The sequence below is a fragment of the Hemicordylus capensis genome, chromosome 4 (genome assembly GCF_027244095.1).
Source record: "Hemicordylus capensis ecotype Gifberg chromosome 4, rHemCap1.1.pri, whole genome shotgun sequence".
Taxonomy (NCBI): Eukaryota; Metazoa; Chordata; class Lepidosauria; order Squamata; family Cordylidae; genus Hemicordylus; species Hemicordylus capensis.
In genome coordinates this window covers 173,129,639-173,144,835 of record NC_069660.1, presented here as the reverse complement: position 1 = coordinate 173,144,835, position 15,197 = coordinate 173,129,639, and the positions used below count along the sequence as shown (strand labels likewise).

Sequence of the window (15,197 nt, the reverse complement as noted above, 5' to 3'; positions counted from 1 at the left end):
GCTGCTGGCAGGAGCCAGCAATCGTCTGGGTGAGCGATTCACTCACTCAGCAAGGGAGAGAGGATCGTCTGCAGGGGAGGTAAGCATTTAGAGGCTTTCTTCCCTCGCCCCTTTAGAGTCCTTTCTCCAATTGTGAGAAAGGGCTCAAGATGTTACTATTTCAGTGCCATTGTATTAGGAATGTAGAAAGGGTGCTCATAGTCCACCCCAATCTATCTTCTCTGTTTAACTGTTCTCAGTATGAACCCAGCACCATTTGATTAAAGTTACCGAGATGATAAGCCTGCACCATCTTTTGCCATTCTTGCCTGTTACTGCTCTGAAATAGAAGTGGCTTCTTATAAAGTGTTTTGCATAGAAGTGCAGGCCTGATCCTTCTCCAGCAATTGTTTCATTTAACACATCAAAACTATCATACTTCTTATATGTCAAGAGTATCTGTTCCCAATTACAAAACATTGCTTCAGAAATTGCTCTGAAATATTATAATCTAATCTATTCTTTCAAGGTTTTTATAGAGGAGAGCTGGTCTTGTGGTAGCAAGCATGATTTGTCCCCTTAGCTAAGGAGGGTCCGTCCTGGTTGCATATGAATGGGAGACTTGATGTGTGAGCACTGGAAGATATTTACCTCAGGGGATGGAGCCACTCTGGGAGGAGCATCTGCATCATGCAGAAGGTTCCAAGTTCCCTCCCTGGCATCTCCAAGATTGGACTGAGAGAGATTCCTTTCTGCAACTGTTGCCAGTCTGGGTAGACAATACTGAGCCAGATGGACCTATCTAGTCATAGTCTAGTTTTTCCTTCAGCTTTCCAAGTTCACTCTGCTCGGGTGGGTTTCCTATACTATATCTAGCTATGTGTATTTCAAAGGCTCTGCAAGCAGCAGTTTTTGGGAGGGTGGATTGACATTTAAGTCAGAGAACATCCCTGTCCTCCATCAGGGGATGGAGCCACTCTGGGAAGAGCAGAAAGTTCCAAGTTTCTTCCCTGGCAGCATCTCCCCAATAGGGCTGAGAAAGATTCCTGCCTGCAACCTTGGAGAAGCCACTTCCAGTCTGTGAAGACAATACTGAGCTAGATAGACCAATGGTCTGACTCAGTATATGGCAGCTTCCTAACTGGCATTGGAGTAATGACCATTCCCTCTTGCCCTGCACTGCAGCTCCAATGCATATCCTCCCCCGCCCCCAAATACACTGCTTTTAGAGCAAGAAAAAAAGATATTGAGAGCTTCAGTCATGGAATGCCCACATTCTGTTTAGTTCAGCACTCAAGTGGCTCTGAGATCATGAGAAATCATTGCCTCCTTGTTTTGCAGCTCCTAGAGGACGAAGAGGGTGGAAGAAGTTTTATGCTGTGCTCAAAGGCACCATTCTGTATTTGCAAAAGGTAAAGATAATTGGCCACTCAATCTCGTGATATGAGCTCACGCCCAAAGTCCAGTGTTCTCAAGGCTGGCTGTCAACAACATAGCCTCCAACTGGGGCAAAGAGGGTTGCGTGATCCAGAATGGAGGCTGGAGTGGAAGGCAAGAGAGACAGAAAAAGCTAGAGACAGGGAGCCACTGAGAGCAAAGCAAGAGACTTGGGATGGGAAAAGGTCAAAGCAGAGGCTGGAGCAGGGAAGATGGACCAAGGGTGCAGATGAGGAGGCACTAGATTCCTCACATTCCTGAGCTCCTCTGAGTGGGTATTTCCAGGAAGGGCAAACTCCAGTTGCTCAGATCCTGTGGTTCCCATAACACCCATGTCACCCCTTAACAGTCCTAGGAAGGGGTGTGGACTGCTTCCCTCCCACCCACCCTTGAAGAGGTCTTATCTTTCAACATGCAAATTCATTACAAGAGAAAGTTTAGGAAGCCTAATGAATCCCTTCCAGCATGATACTGACTGAATTGTTATCTTTATCAATCTTCTACTTTGCAGGATGAATATAAGCCTGACAAAGATCTTTCTGAAGTAGATCTAAAGAATGCTATCCGCATACACCATGCCTTAGCCACAAAAGCCTCTGATTATAGCAAAAAATCCAATGTGCTGAAGCTAAAGACAGCAGACTGGAGAGTGTTCCTCTTTCAAGCCCCGTAAGTACCACAGCAGAACCCATGTGGGGCCTAGTGCCAGAACTGGGCCATTGAAGGGCCCACTGGTGATCCCTGAGACCTTTGCTATGCCCATTATTAGTTGCTGGCAGAGAAACTCTCTTGTGGCCCACCCAGGTAGGAGGGCTGTTTGTCATGAGTCCCCTGAGACCTGGAGCCGCCCTTGGTTATTTGCCTTTTCACCTATCAAATTATGGACACTGCAGCTATTCTCCAGAAAGCAAAACAAGCCGGGCAATAAATTGCAACCATATTATAATTATGGACATCCTTTTAATTCTTAAAGACCAAACTAGAGGTCTTTCCTAGAGGTAGTTTAAAAATTAGCCTTTAGTCTGTCTGTCTTTTCCTTCCTTCCTTCCTTCCTACTAGCATGTATGTATTTTCTTGTTGTATCTCTAACCTCCCTCCTCCAACTCTGCCTTTCTCCTTTCATAGGAGCAAAGGAGAAATGCTGTCCTGGATCCTAAGGATCAACCTCGTGGCTGCCATTTTCTCTGCCCCTGCATTTCCAGCTGCTATCTGCTCCATGAAGAAATTCTGCCGCCCTCTCTTGCCAGCGTGTACAACCAAGCTCTGTCAGGTACGATGAAAGTCTGTGCATGTATCTTGCCCTGGGGTCGCTTTGTTTCCTCACCAGATTCACACTTGTACAGAGAATCTCATATTGTCACAGAGCTGGTTGTGAGGCGAGGTCACAAACAGAGATTATGGAAAGCAAATGTCTCATCCTCGTTGACATACTTGAAACTGTTTTTTGAATAAATGCAGGATGCAAGCATCAGAGTTTACAGCCTGGCAGGTGCTTTTGTTCCAATTCCTCCATTGTTGCAAGTTTTCTAGACTATCACTTTTGGTGAGAGTCTTCTGGGTAAAAATATTCCAACAAAAATGCTTCTTTTGAGATTTTGGAGGGGCTTGCCCTTGATAGCTTACAATCAAGTGAGATTTCTTCTTCTGAGATCCAGCAGATGGTGCTAGCATATCATAAGCTCCCATTATAGTTGGAGGAAGGAATTCTTTTTTCTTTCTTGTTTTAATGTTTGGAGAACAATGTGGGGATGGTTTAGAGCTGAACTTAGCCACATGCAGGGGTGGAGCCACCACTGGGCGAATGGGTTCAAAGAACCCGAGCTGCCATGCCTTGCGGCTCCAGACACGCCCCTGCATCTGACGTCAGGGTTGGGGGGGGGGATGTTATTTCGCTCCAAAACGGGGCTGTGACCAAAATCGGCCCGCACTGCATTGGCAAGCAAAGCTGGAGTGACTCTCCCCTTTGAAAGGCAGGGAGAGCCGCTTCTGGCTTCGATGCCAATGTAGTGGGGCCGATCTCCCTCCCAAATGGGGCCAACGCAGCGCGGGCCGATCTCCCTTCGAAATGGGGCTGTGTGGCCCCATTTGGGAGGGAGACCACGCCCCTGCATCTGACATCAGATGCAGGGGCAGGGCCAGGGAGCATGAGGCTGCAGCCGAACATGGGCCGCCAGCTTCCCTCCGCTCCTGGCCACATGCCATAGCTTCTAGCATGGTACCCTAGCTCAATGGTATAGCACATACCTTGCTATAAATCCCAGCATCTCCTGTTAAAAACAGTTTCAGAGACCAGGGCTGGGAAAGACCTTGGAGAATTGCTGCCAATCAGAGTAAACAATATTGGGCCGGACTGGGTAGCTATCTTGCAAGACAAAATAGGTTATTGTATCTCTGTATTCCAGCAATATGAGCAGGTTCAAATAGCTGTGTTTTCGACTAGAATGGAACTCATCAAGCAACTCATGAATGGAACTCATGAACACACAGAACCCGCACAGTTACACGATGGCATGGCACACAGTGTATGTGAATTATTTGGAGAGTTGTCTAGTGGGTGTGGCTTGGAAGAGAACTTCCCTGGATATGTGAAAATGCATGTCTTAGGTTTGCCTACTGAAACACCCAGCAGTACACATTAATTAAAATGAAATGCCAATTCATAACTTGATGGTCCTTCAACATAGTAATTTCCAATAATGAATTGCCCCATCTAAAGAACTGATTTACTAATTTGTGAAAGGTAGTCATGGCTCCATATAGATGTACTCCAAAAATTATTTACTTTTACATTTATATTCCACTTCTCCTCCAATGAGCCTAGAGTGGTGTATATGGTTGTGTTTATCCTCACAAGACCCTCCAAGGTAGCTTAGGCTGAGAGATACAGTACATGACTGGCCCAGAGTCACCCAGTGAGCTTCAAAGCTGAATGTGGATTTTAACTCGGGTCTTCCCGGTCCTAGTCCAACACTGTAACCACTATGCCATATTGGCTCTCCATGATCATCAGCTTTTGATCCTCTTCAAATACTCATGTTTGGCAGCTATATATCATATTCTGAGTTCATGAAAAAAACCTGTGAAATCCAGAGGTTAAAGGGACCTAGGTCCAGCCCCAGTTGAATATCTCCAGGAAAAAATATGACGTCTGGCAGGACCTTTTGTTTTTCATTTAAGTGTTCAGTGCTGAAGCACCTTAAGCTGTTAGATAAACTAGGCCATCCTCTCTTTCCATCTGTCTCTCTCTCTCCAGGAGGAACAGCTGCAGTCTCATGAGAATAAAATGAGACAGATTGCGGATGAGTTAACTGAGCATAAGCTACATCCAATAGTGAAAGGCCTAAAATCAAAAGAGGCTGAAGAATATCGTTTGAAAGAGCATTACTTAATATTTGAGGTAAGACTTCACACATCTTCCAGCCGATGTCTTTGGAGATAGATAGATGCTGATAAGCCTAGAGAGGGTGGCTGAAGTATGCATCAAGCAAGCATATTAACTTGGCAAAGAGGCACTTTTTACTGTGGTGATTCTCTTTATTGAGCAGTGGGAGAGTAACTGGCCCTATCCACCCCCAGCACAGTACTTCCAGTGACTGTTGCTGATGTCTCTCTTATGTTTCTTTTTAGATTGTGAGCCTTTTGGGGACAGGGAGCCATCTTATTTATTTGTTATTTCGGTATAGAAATCGAATGAAAGAAAGAAAGAAAGAAAGAAAGAAAGAAAGAAAGAAAGAAAGAAAAGGAGAAGTTAAAAAGCTGTTTCTTGCCTGCAGAAATGCATGAAACCCTGCCAAGCAAACCTTTAAACCTCTCTGCCTCTCTCTGGACTAACAGTGTATCCCTCTGTAGTAGGGTTGCACATTTTGTATTTTTTCTGTTTCGATTTGAATCCGAATCAACCCCATTTTGTATTATGTCCGAAATTAAGCCTTCCCAATCATCCCCGTTTTGCTTTGTATCGGAATTAGTCCAAATCCGAATTAATTCAGATTAAAAAATGGGTCACATGGCCAAAAGAGTGGGTGGGGGTTATAGTGCCCAATGAGTGGAAGCTACTACAAAAATTTCAAAGGAATTTGGCAAACGGCTGATTTTGGGTGAATTTTTGAAGTTTGCAAGTTTTTCAGATTTTCCCCATAGGGTGTAATGGAGATTTCAGGAAAGTATAGCTTCATGAAGGGGGGGAGGGGTGGCCCAGAGTGGAGTGTGGTTGGTGGTAGTGCCCAGGTGGTACAAGGAAGCTACCACAATTTTTTCAGAGGAATTTGGCAAAGGGCTGATTTTTAAAGAATTAATGAAGTTACGCGTCTTTCAGATTTTCCTCGTAGGGTATAATGGAGGTTCCTGCAGTCCCATAACTCCACTTGAGGGGCACTGAGGTGGCCCAGAGCAAGTGGCGGTGTAGTGCACATAGGATGCTAACCACCCACATGGGTTGCCAACCCATGAAGTACAAGGTTTAGTTGTTCTAGAGGTGTTCTGAGAGTAGATTCTCTGGTAGCATATGAGAGTGGATTCATGGTTTTTCATTAAAAATCTTATTTGCTACCAGAGACTCTAAACTGAACACCTCAGAAACAACAAAGCCCAGTACCCCAATGGGTTAGCAATCCAGCAGGGTGGTTGGCACCCTGTGTGCACTACGCCACTACTTGCTCAGCACCACGCCAGTGCAGTTATAACTGCACCACGCCAAGTGCAGTTATGGGGCACCACGCCAAGTGCAGTTATGGGGCTGCTGAAACCTCCATTATTCCCTATGGGGGAAAGATTAAAGACACTCAAACTTCCCCAAATCACAAAAAATAAACCCTTTGATCAATTCCTTTGAAATCTGGGTGGTGGCAGGCACCCTTTGGGGCACTTCCACTCAACCCACTGTTCTGCCCCAGCAGACCCCTTTCTGCCCCAAATCTGCCCCAAAGACACTCCAATTTTGACAATTCCTAAGAAAGCAGCCCTCAGGCCAGTTCCATGGGAAGAGTCTGAGTTGTGGCAAGCACCCCTTGGGGCACTTCCACCCAACCCACTGTTTTGCCCCAGCAGACCTCTTTCTGCCCCAAATCCCACAAAGACACGCAGTCTCCAGCAATTACTTAAAAATCATCCCTTTGCACATTTCCCTTTCTTTCCCTCCTCCCACATGGAGAGGTTGCTCCGGGAGGCAGGAGGCTTGCTTGCAGTGCAGGCCAGGAAGAAAGAAATATTACATTCAAATACCAAAATTAAATAGAATCCCCCTCTCTCCCAAGATAATTTTTAAAAAAGATTGAATAATTTGGAGAAGAGCAAGGCTTTTCTCTTCTCTGGTGGGCCAAAAGACACAAACACAGCCTTGAAAGGAATAAAGCCTCAGGATTGTATCTAAGGAAAGGTGGGATATAATGAATAATAAGTACAAGTACAATGTGTTATGACAAAATAAATAATTAAGGAAAGGTGATATATTATTTATTTATGTATTTATTTATTGTTAAATTTATATACCGCCTTTCATTAAAACATTCCCAAGGCAGTTTACACCAAAATTTAAAAACAAGATTATAAATATGATACAGTTAAAATATTAAGCTAAAAATATGAGACAAATCTGATTTAAAAAATTTAAGACACAAGTATAAAAACAATAAATACAAAGTACAAAGAGCAGCAGCAGAGACATTCATATATATATATATATATATAAACTCACTCAACAATAAATTAACATTTAAAAAGTCTGGGGGAATTCAACAAGTAGAGGCTGCTGTGCAGGCAGGCTGGCATGCAAGCATGGATGAAATATGTTTTACACATAAAAGTAGATATAATCCCCTTCTCTCCCAAGCCAATCTTTCTAAAAGCATGAAAAACTAGAATGCAGTATAAAAGTCTATTTAAAGTATAAATAAAAGTAAATAATCACCTTCACATGCCTTTTTTTTAAAAGGCTGAAAATACAGGAGAAGCAGAGAGAGAAAAGGGTAGGGAGGGCTTTTGCTAGCAAAGTAGAAGCTCCGCATATTGTTACTTAGAGTTGACACTGTATTGGCTGCTCTTCAGGTTAATCATTGCATTCTTAGTACACAACTGAAATACAATACAACACATTCTCAACTAAATCATTCATGCCCAAGAAAATGTGTGTCTTCAAAGAAGATGTGCCCCTTTTTGCATATCTTATTTTCTGCTATGCTAATTGCTAATCCTTCTGACAAACACTCAGTTGCTGAGTGGAGAGACCAACAGGACAAAATGCAATGCTGAAATGCAAATGGAGCTACAAAGTGTTTTCTGAAGTACACAAACTTCAGATCCAAGAGGAGGTCATTTCGGTTTGGAAACAAAAATGATCGGAGGTCTAATTCTGGTTTCGATTTGTAGACAAATAATCCAAAATTGCCATTTTCGGGCACAAATCGATTTGTGCCCAAATCAAAATGCACAAGCCTACTCTGTAGCATAAGGGCTTAATGTCTTATGCAGATGCGCTCTTACCCCTGGACCCCCAGGCCGAAATCCAGGGCCTCCACAGCCCCTGGGGTCCCCCATATCCTCTTTAGTCTGTCCCAGGTTGTGTGGTCCCCCGGCTGAGCATGATGATGCTTAATTTGCAGGGGAGGGGGGCCTCCAAAGGCCTTTAGGTCCAGGCTCCAAAATTAACTAGGTACATCTCTGGTCCTATGTGTGAAGCAATTATGCAGCCTTTGACAAACTGATCCACATCTTAAATGTTGTTACCTAGATCGGATGGTTCTCATTACTGCATGTCTCCCAGATAGCTTTATACTAGGGCCATGAGTCATGTTGGTCCAACTGTCATGTCAGAGCCAACATGGCCTCTGCTGGGCACTGTCAGAGGGAGTTCCATAATGATATCAGGAACCTCCTACAGTCGGAACTCTTGCTTTTATTCCAGAACTCTGCTCTCTGTAACAATACATCCCTGCTGTCATCACAGAACTCTTTGGGAGTTCTGATATGTCTATCGGACCCCCACCCTGCCCACTCCTGCTTCCCCTCCCCTCCTTTACATGGGACCCAGGTGCAGCCAGAGGATAGGCTGTCTCACTTCCTTTTCCTCCTGGAGCAAGCATTGAACTGCTTGCTTTGTTAGGCAGGAGAGGCTTGAGTTCAAAATGCAAGATCCGCCCCCCCACCCCCCCCTTTGGCTATCCTCCTAGATGTCTGATGATCTGGGTAATTCTAGAAGCAGCTGGACTGCTTAGGCACCATGTAGGACATATTTTCTTCTGTGACTTTGAATAGCCTGATAAGGACCCTCAGGGGGGTGAGGGTTTCTGTTCAGTAGCATAGTCACCATTGGACAAAAAGGGCAAATGTCCCTGGGTCACCAGGGTAGCCACCAAGGTGCCCTTCCCCCAGAGCAGTCCCTTGTCCTCCTCCTGTACCCGCATGAAGTGCTTACTGGGTGGGAGCATGAGAAACAATTCCCCACAGCCCCATTTATGTTCCACCAGAATTTCACAGTTTCCTTGGATTTCCATTTTGTTGTCATCTACTAAAATTCCTCAGATTTTTTGCCTATCGCCATGTTTAAATACATAATTTTTCAAGTAGTAAATGAAGTAGTTCTTATCCAAACAGCAGATGCAATGATATATTGCAAAATAAGTATTTTTCTATAAATGTGGAGACTCCATAGAATCTGTAGAGATACCCACATCTTATAACCAACAACCCACCATGTGTTCCCTGCAAAGTTCAGCAAAAGAGAAATTCAGTAACATCTCTAATTGCTTACTAGCTAGCTAGACAGCAGCATTGCCAACCTGTTGCATTTCAGTGGCTTTTGCGTTATTTTATCCTTTTTCAGAGCTGATTTGTGGTTAATTATTTTCACTTAAAATGCAGTTGGCAGCACTAGCCTGTGTAGTATGAACTAACAAAGCACTTTTAAGATTTCAGACCTATTGTACTCTCTCTTTATCGCTTCTGCCTCCGATGTCTTCCTCATGTCTTCAGTGTGGCCAGAGCATTATTGAAAAATTGCCTCTTAATTAGCACTCCCACTGGGTCCTCTTTGCTATGTGAGGTCCACCATGGTTTCCATTTGGATGGGAGACAACATGTGAGCACTGCAAGATTTTCCCTTTAGAGGATGGGGCTGCTCTGAGATGAGCATCTGCATGCTTGCAGTTCCAAATTGCAGTTCCTTGGCATCTCCAGATAGGGCTGAGAGAGACTCCTGCCTGCAACCTTGGAGAAACTTCTGCCAGTCTGGGTAGACAATATTGAGCTAGATGGACCAATGGTCTGACTCAGTAGAAGGCAGCTTCCTATGTCCCTATATATGTTCCTATGTCCCTCCTTCAGTTCCTCCTTAATCTTTTGGACAGAGTTAGACCTCCCCCACTGCATCAGGGTTAAGACATCAGAACAGCCCTGCTGGATCAGGCCCAAGGCCTATCTAATCCAGCATCCTGTTTCACACAGTAGCCTATCCATGGTCATTATTTGTGTTTATGATTTTTATCAGATTTATCAGACTTCTTAGTCATGCTGGGAGGACTTGTCCCAGAGGGTGAGGTACAAATATTATAATTAAATAACTAAACTTTCACACCATATCAGCAATAAACAACATTTACAGTCTTAATGTACTGTGCTTGATTTACCACTTAACCTCCATGCACCCACCCTCTCCCTTGGTCTTTCAGCCCCAGCCCTCTTCCTCTGCAGGTTGTGGGCAACCTGGAAGCCCAGAACACCATGGGAGCAGTAGCTGCCGAGCTGTACAGAGATCCTTTGCTCTTCTCATATGCTCCTCATTTGTGCAAGAGAGAGTGGCATACGTTTGTAATGACAAGCTGTTATGTGGGTGAGGGGCTGGACATGGTTGATAGAGGATTTGGAAAGGGCCAGAAGAGTGGGAGAAGACAGGTATTGGGGCAAATGTCTGGATTGTTATGCAGTAACATACAAGTCAGCAAGAGAAAGGAGGGTCTGATGTATGAATAGATGTGTGTAGGATTGGCCTTTGCAACAGTTTGGCTCTGCTTAGAATGGAATCATTAAATCTTTAGAATTTTAAGCTTCGCAGTGTCATGCCTTAATAGCTACTTTGTTGTTTTTATTTTTGTTTCTTATTATTTATGTCCTACTTTTCCATGAGAAAATTCTTAAAGCATCTACAATAACAGACATAAACAATCACTAAGTAAAGGAATAGTCCACACCTGCCATACTTCAGAGGGACTTTAAGGTTAAAGCCAGCACTTTCAATTAGGCCCAGAAGCAAATTCTTAACCAGTGCCACTGGAATAGTGCTGGAGTAATATGCCACCTTAAGTGGCACAGCAAGGACTAACAAGCAGAAGGTTGCCAGTTCGAATCCCCGCTGGTACTATATCGGGCAGCAGTGAGATAGGAAGATGCTGAAAGGCATCATCTCATACTGCACGGGAGGAGGCAATGGTAAACCCTTCCTTTGTTCTACCAAAGAAAACCACAGGGCTCTGTGGGTGCCAGGAGTTGAAATCAACTTGACGGCACACTTTACCTTTTAAATGCCCTGAGGATCCCTACTTGACAGCTGTTGCACAATTTGTCTTTAGATAATTTCCCATTTGAAATGGTAGTTTTGAAATTGTACAGTTTTAAGAATAATGTTTTATCAAACCAGTAGAAGGAACATTCCTGGAATACTCTTGCATTTTTTGACATAACAGAGGAAAGAAGAAATTGAAGGTACTGTATGTTGTGCTGGAGCAAAAAATTGACCTTACTTACACCTCAGTGGAAGATTTTTAAACTTCTGCAATTCAGCTTTACTTCATTGGGTTTTTCTTGAATTTTGTCATATTATCCCTCTCAACAGGGGTTCCTGTTGAGTGGTATAATACTCTCTTGATAGGACAAGTTGTCTTGATTTTATGACAAACAGAATTGTCAGACTTTATAGTGATACAACGTTGAAAAAGCCTGCTGCCTTAAGTATAGACTGCAGCTATAGGGAAATTGTGACCATTATTAACAATTCTTGCCAGTGGGTCTTTACAAATCATGGAACTCAATTGTTTGGAAACTTTCCCCATCTATATTTACATAGGCAACCCTTCTCTGCAGTGTAGCAGGGACCATTATAGAATTGCCCATGTTGCTGCAAAGCTCTCAAGAACACTAAGGTCATTCTCACAACCTTTACCTGGGGCAGGGAGGGAGGAGGGGAAGGCAGGGTCAAACCTGTCTTCCTCCACAGATGATCTTCCTTCTGTTGTGGGACGTGTGGATTGTGCACCCACATGGGCCACACTGCTCCTGCCAGCATGGTATTCTGGAGGCTGAATGAACACAGCCCCACCTCCAGAAATCTCTCACTACACCCACAAGGCACAGTGCATTAGGGGATTCTCTTGTAAGCTGGGCGCTCCAGGTGCCCGGCTCGGTGTCTATTCAGGCTTCCTGCAGCCCAGTCAATCAGGATCCCAGGGAAATGGGTACACTTGCATTCTTTTACCTGGGTGAAAGCCGGGGGGGAAACCTTGGGCTACCTGGCAGAGCAGCTTTGGAATTGGCCTCGATCAAGGAGCTTCACACAAGCAGCCCTACTAGGGATGTGCAGTTCAGCCCAGTACGGCTGATCCATGGGCCAGTCTGGCAGTTCGAAGTGGCGCCAGGGGGGTGGCAAGCGGCACCTTTCAAGTAAAACTGCATGGTTCTTACCAGTGTGACCACCACTCCACGCACTTCCTGCTGTGGCAGCACTCCCTCCAGCAGCCCACATGCAGTTGCAGTGCGGCTCCACCACTCACCTTGGAGCAGTCCAGATTTGGACCCCAGTCCGTGCAAATCCAGGGGTTAGGCTCTGAAGGGGCAAAAATAGCCAAAAAATGGGGGGGCATAAAATAAAGCCAGGTAAAGTGCCCTACTGTGCTCCAAAGGTCCAGCAATGCCCCCCCAAGAGACTCGATTCCACCAGTTCTTTGCTTAAAATCATGGGGGGGGGGTTCCCTCGGAAAGAAGCCACAAAAAGACTCCTGAGCACAAGAAGGCAGTCAGAAATGACGTCAGAGGTCCCCGGTCTGTGGATTTAACCCCTTTAAATCAATTTTTTCCTCACGCATACCAGGATTGGGTGCCATTCACCCAACCGCAGATACGCAAAACCGCAGATGCCAGATCCATGAGTAATGAGGTCCTCCTGTACTAGGGGATGGCTTTTGTAACCCTTTCCTTCTGTGCTATTTCCCCGATTAATATGGTTGTTTTCTTCTCCAGTACAAATTGCTGCTTTTGATCTATCAAGTAGAATCCTGACCCCCTTTATATCACCTCCAATTATTATATCATCCTCTGAAAAGTCTAATAATAATTCAAAATGTTGAGAGACAACATTTTGATTTACATTCGGAGCATATACCATACCTATTGTAAATGTATGGTCCCTCCCCTCATCCCCCCACCGCCATAAAAATAATATTTATTTATTTATTTGATTGATTGATTGTTTGATTTTTATACTGCCCTTCCAAAATGGCTCAGGGCGATTTACAATATATACCTCCCTTTAGGATCACATGTTGATTCTTATAATAAAATCAGTACTTTTCACATATCTCAGTTTGGCCCAACTTTTTGTTTGTCATCTATGTACTGATTTCTTTAGCAACCTGAGTTTTTTAGGGAATGTTACACACACACACATATACTTGTTTTCCACAGAAAAGCCGTTACGAAACATATATCAGTCTCCTGTGTGCGAAGATAAAGGCTGGGACAGATGATCTGGAAAAAATTGAAACAAATCTCTTCACAATGGAAACTGAAGACATCTCTTTGAGGAAGACGTATTCTAGCCCTTCCATAAGCCAAGGACAGTTACCTGTAAACAGCAAAGCAGAACAAGACATTACAGACCAGAATACTTCAGGTAACCAATAAGTGATAGCTGGTACTCCTTGTCTAAAACCTTTGAGTACAACTACTTCTGATGTACATTAAGTACATGATACAAATATTTCAACAGAAATAATTCAAAGATGCTTTAGTTTACACTAATTATCTTATGGTGCTTTAGTGTTTTTCCAGGATGATAGGCTGTCCACATCGGTTATCACTGTAGATGGTTCCTTGATGGCTATTAGCCTGTGTGCATGCAATAAAAGGATCTATTCTGTGTGCAAGGGCTGGACTGCCCTGTTGCTCACTGCTCATCCTTATGAATACCTAGATTTCCTACTGAGCAATTCATACACTGGCCACACAGGGAGATCACCAAATCTGTTCCCTTCTTTTTAACAACTGTCAGTGGGACTGCAGTGTCACTAGTCGTTACAATGTACATGCCAAGAAGTATTAGGACAGCAAATGTACAGAATCAGTGGGCCGAACTGCTACATGTTGCAATGGTTCTACAATGAACAGTGTATATTTTGAATGACTCCTATCACACCAACTGGCACATCCAACGCAATAACTGCATTACTGCCAAAACTAGATACAGTTCTGAAACCCAGTGTCAAATATAGAGTTTGCAAAGGTTGAGATAAGCCCGAAATAGGGGCAAAAAGAAAATAACTTTAATATACAGGGATCTTAGCAATGCTGAGTAATGTTTTGGAAATGTAGTAACTTGTTTAATATTTTTTTTTCTGTTTTGTAACCATATCCCATCCGGCTTTGCTGCAGTATAGGCTCTGCTGTTGGTATGCACTCAACTGCCATAAATAGCCAATTCACTGCTGCTTCTCTTGTGCCCGTTCCTTCTGCTTCTGCTTCCTGGACATCCAAGCAATTGTAGGCTTAGCTTCATGTGTGGGGAGGGTGGGAGACTGAGCTGTTGATCACAGATAGTTGTACATATTCCATTTTGCTGTAAGCATAAATATACTCGCATAACGGGACGTTGTGCTTCTGTTCCTTTCTTGCTGTGGTAGAAGTGAATCCGCTGCATTATCAAGGCCTTCAGCACTTTATTTACTGATTGATTCATTTTCATCTTCTTTTCTAGACATGTTCACAATCAAGTTCCAGTTTTAAAGGATCTTGTAGCTGCTAATTACAGTAATTTACAGTTTATATTTTTGCAGCTTTTTAAAAAAAGATAATAAAGAGATTTGTTTGGATTCTCACAGCTTTTGACAATTTATAAATGATTGCGTTTCCATGTTTCTTACCTCTGAGAAGCCACCACCCTGTTTTGCCACCCCCTTTTTTAAACTTTGGTTTTTGTACAGTTTGGTAGTTTTATTTGAAACGATGCACTAAGAGTCATGTACAAATAAATAAATAAATAAAGATGAACCTGTTAATAAAGATAATTAATTCAGTGCTCTGTTTGATGTGGCTTTTATTTATGTTTAACATTTCAGCAAAGCCCATATCCACCTAATGGCACAGCAGGGAAATGACTTGATTGGCACGCCAGAAGTTGCCGTTTCAAATCCTCACTGGTCTGTTTCCCAGACTGTGGGAAACACCTATATTGGGCAGCAGCAATATAGGAAAGATGCTGAAAGGAATCATTTCATACTGTGCAGGAGATGGCAATGGTAAACCCTTCCTGTATTCTACAAAGACAACCACAGGCCTCTGTGGTCGCCAGGAGTCGACACCAACTCGACGGCACACTTTAACTTTACTTTTACCTTTACCATATCCATGATACTGCAAAGGTTATATTTTCTCCAACATACACAAATGCATGAGCTATCCAAAATGCTGCAAATGTGGAGCAAAGTTCACCCCATCCCAGAAATGCACTTTGCCCCTTCTGTGCCCATCCATTTTTTCCTGCTTTTCCACTGCGAAGTGAGAACTTGGACCTCCAAAACAGTCAT

The 15,197-nt window shown here is 43.6% G+C and overlaps 1 protein-coding gene across 7 annotated transcripts in view; it reads left to right on the top strand.

Moving 5' to 3' along the window:
- The window catches only part of PSD2 (pleckstrin and Sec7 domain containing 2), a 121,081-nt gene extending 106,392 nt beyond the window's left edge, over nucleotides 1–14,689 (top strand). For 4 of the 7 annotated variants that reach the window (XM_053248331.1, XM_053248330.1, XM_053248336.1 and 1 more), the window contains exons 11-16: nucleotides 1,321–1,391; nucleotides 1,928–2,085; nucleotides 2,542–2,686; nucleotides 4,670–4,813; nucleotides 13,081–13,288; nucleotides 14,052–14,689. In XM_053248331.1, the coding sequence (XP_053104306.1) occupies nucleotides 1,321–1,391; nucleotides 1,928–2,085; nucleotides 2,542–2,686; nucleotides 4,670–4,813; nucleotides 13,081–13,288; nucleotides 14,052–14,158 (833 nt within the window). In that variant the 3' untranslated portion in view covers nucleotides 14,159–14,689. Of the gene's footprint in view, nucleotides 1–1,320; nucleotides 1,392–1,927; nucleotides 2,086–2,541; nucleotides 2,687–4,669; nucleotides 4,814–10,076; nucleotides 10,451–13,080; nucleotides 13,289–14,046 lie in introns of those variants that run through there. The other 3 variants (XM_053248332.1, XM_053248333.1, XM_053248334.1) reach the window with 3 other exon arrangements.
- The last annotated feature ends 508 nt before the right edge of the window (nucleotides 14,690–15,197 follow it).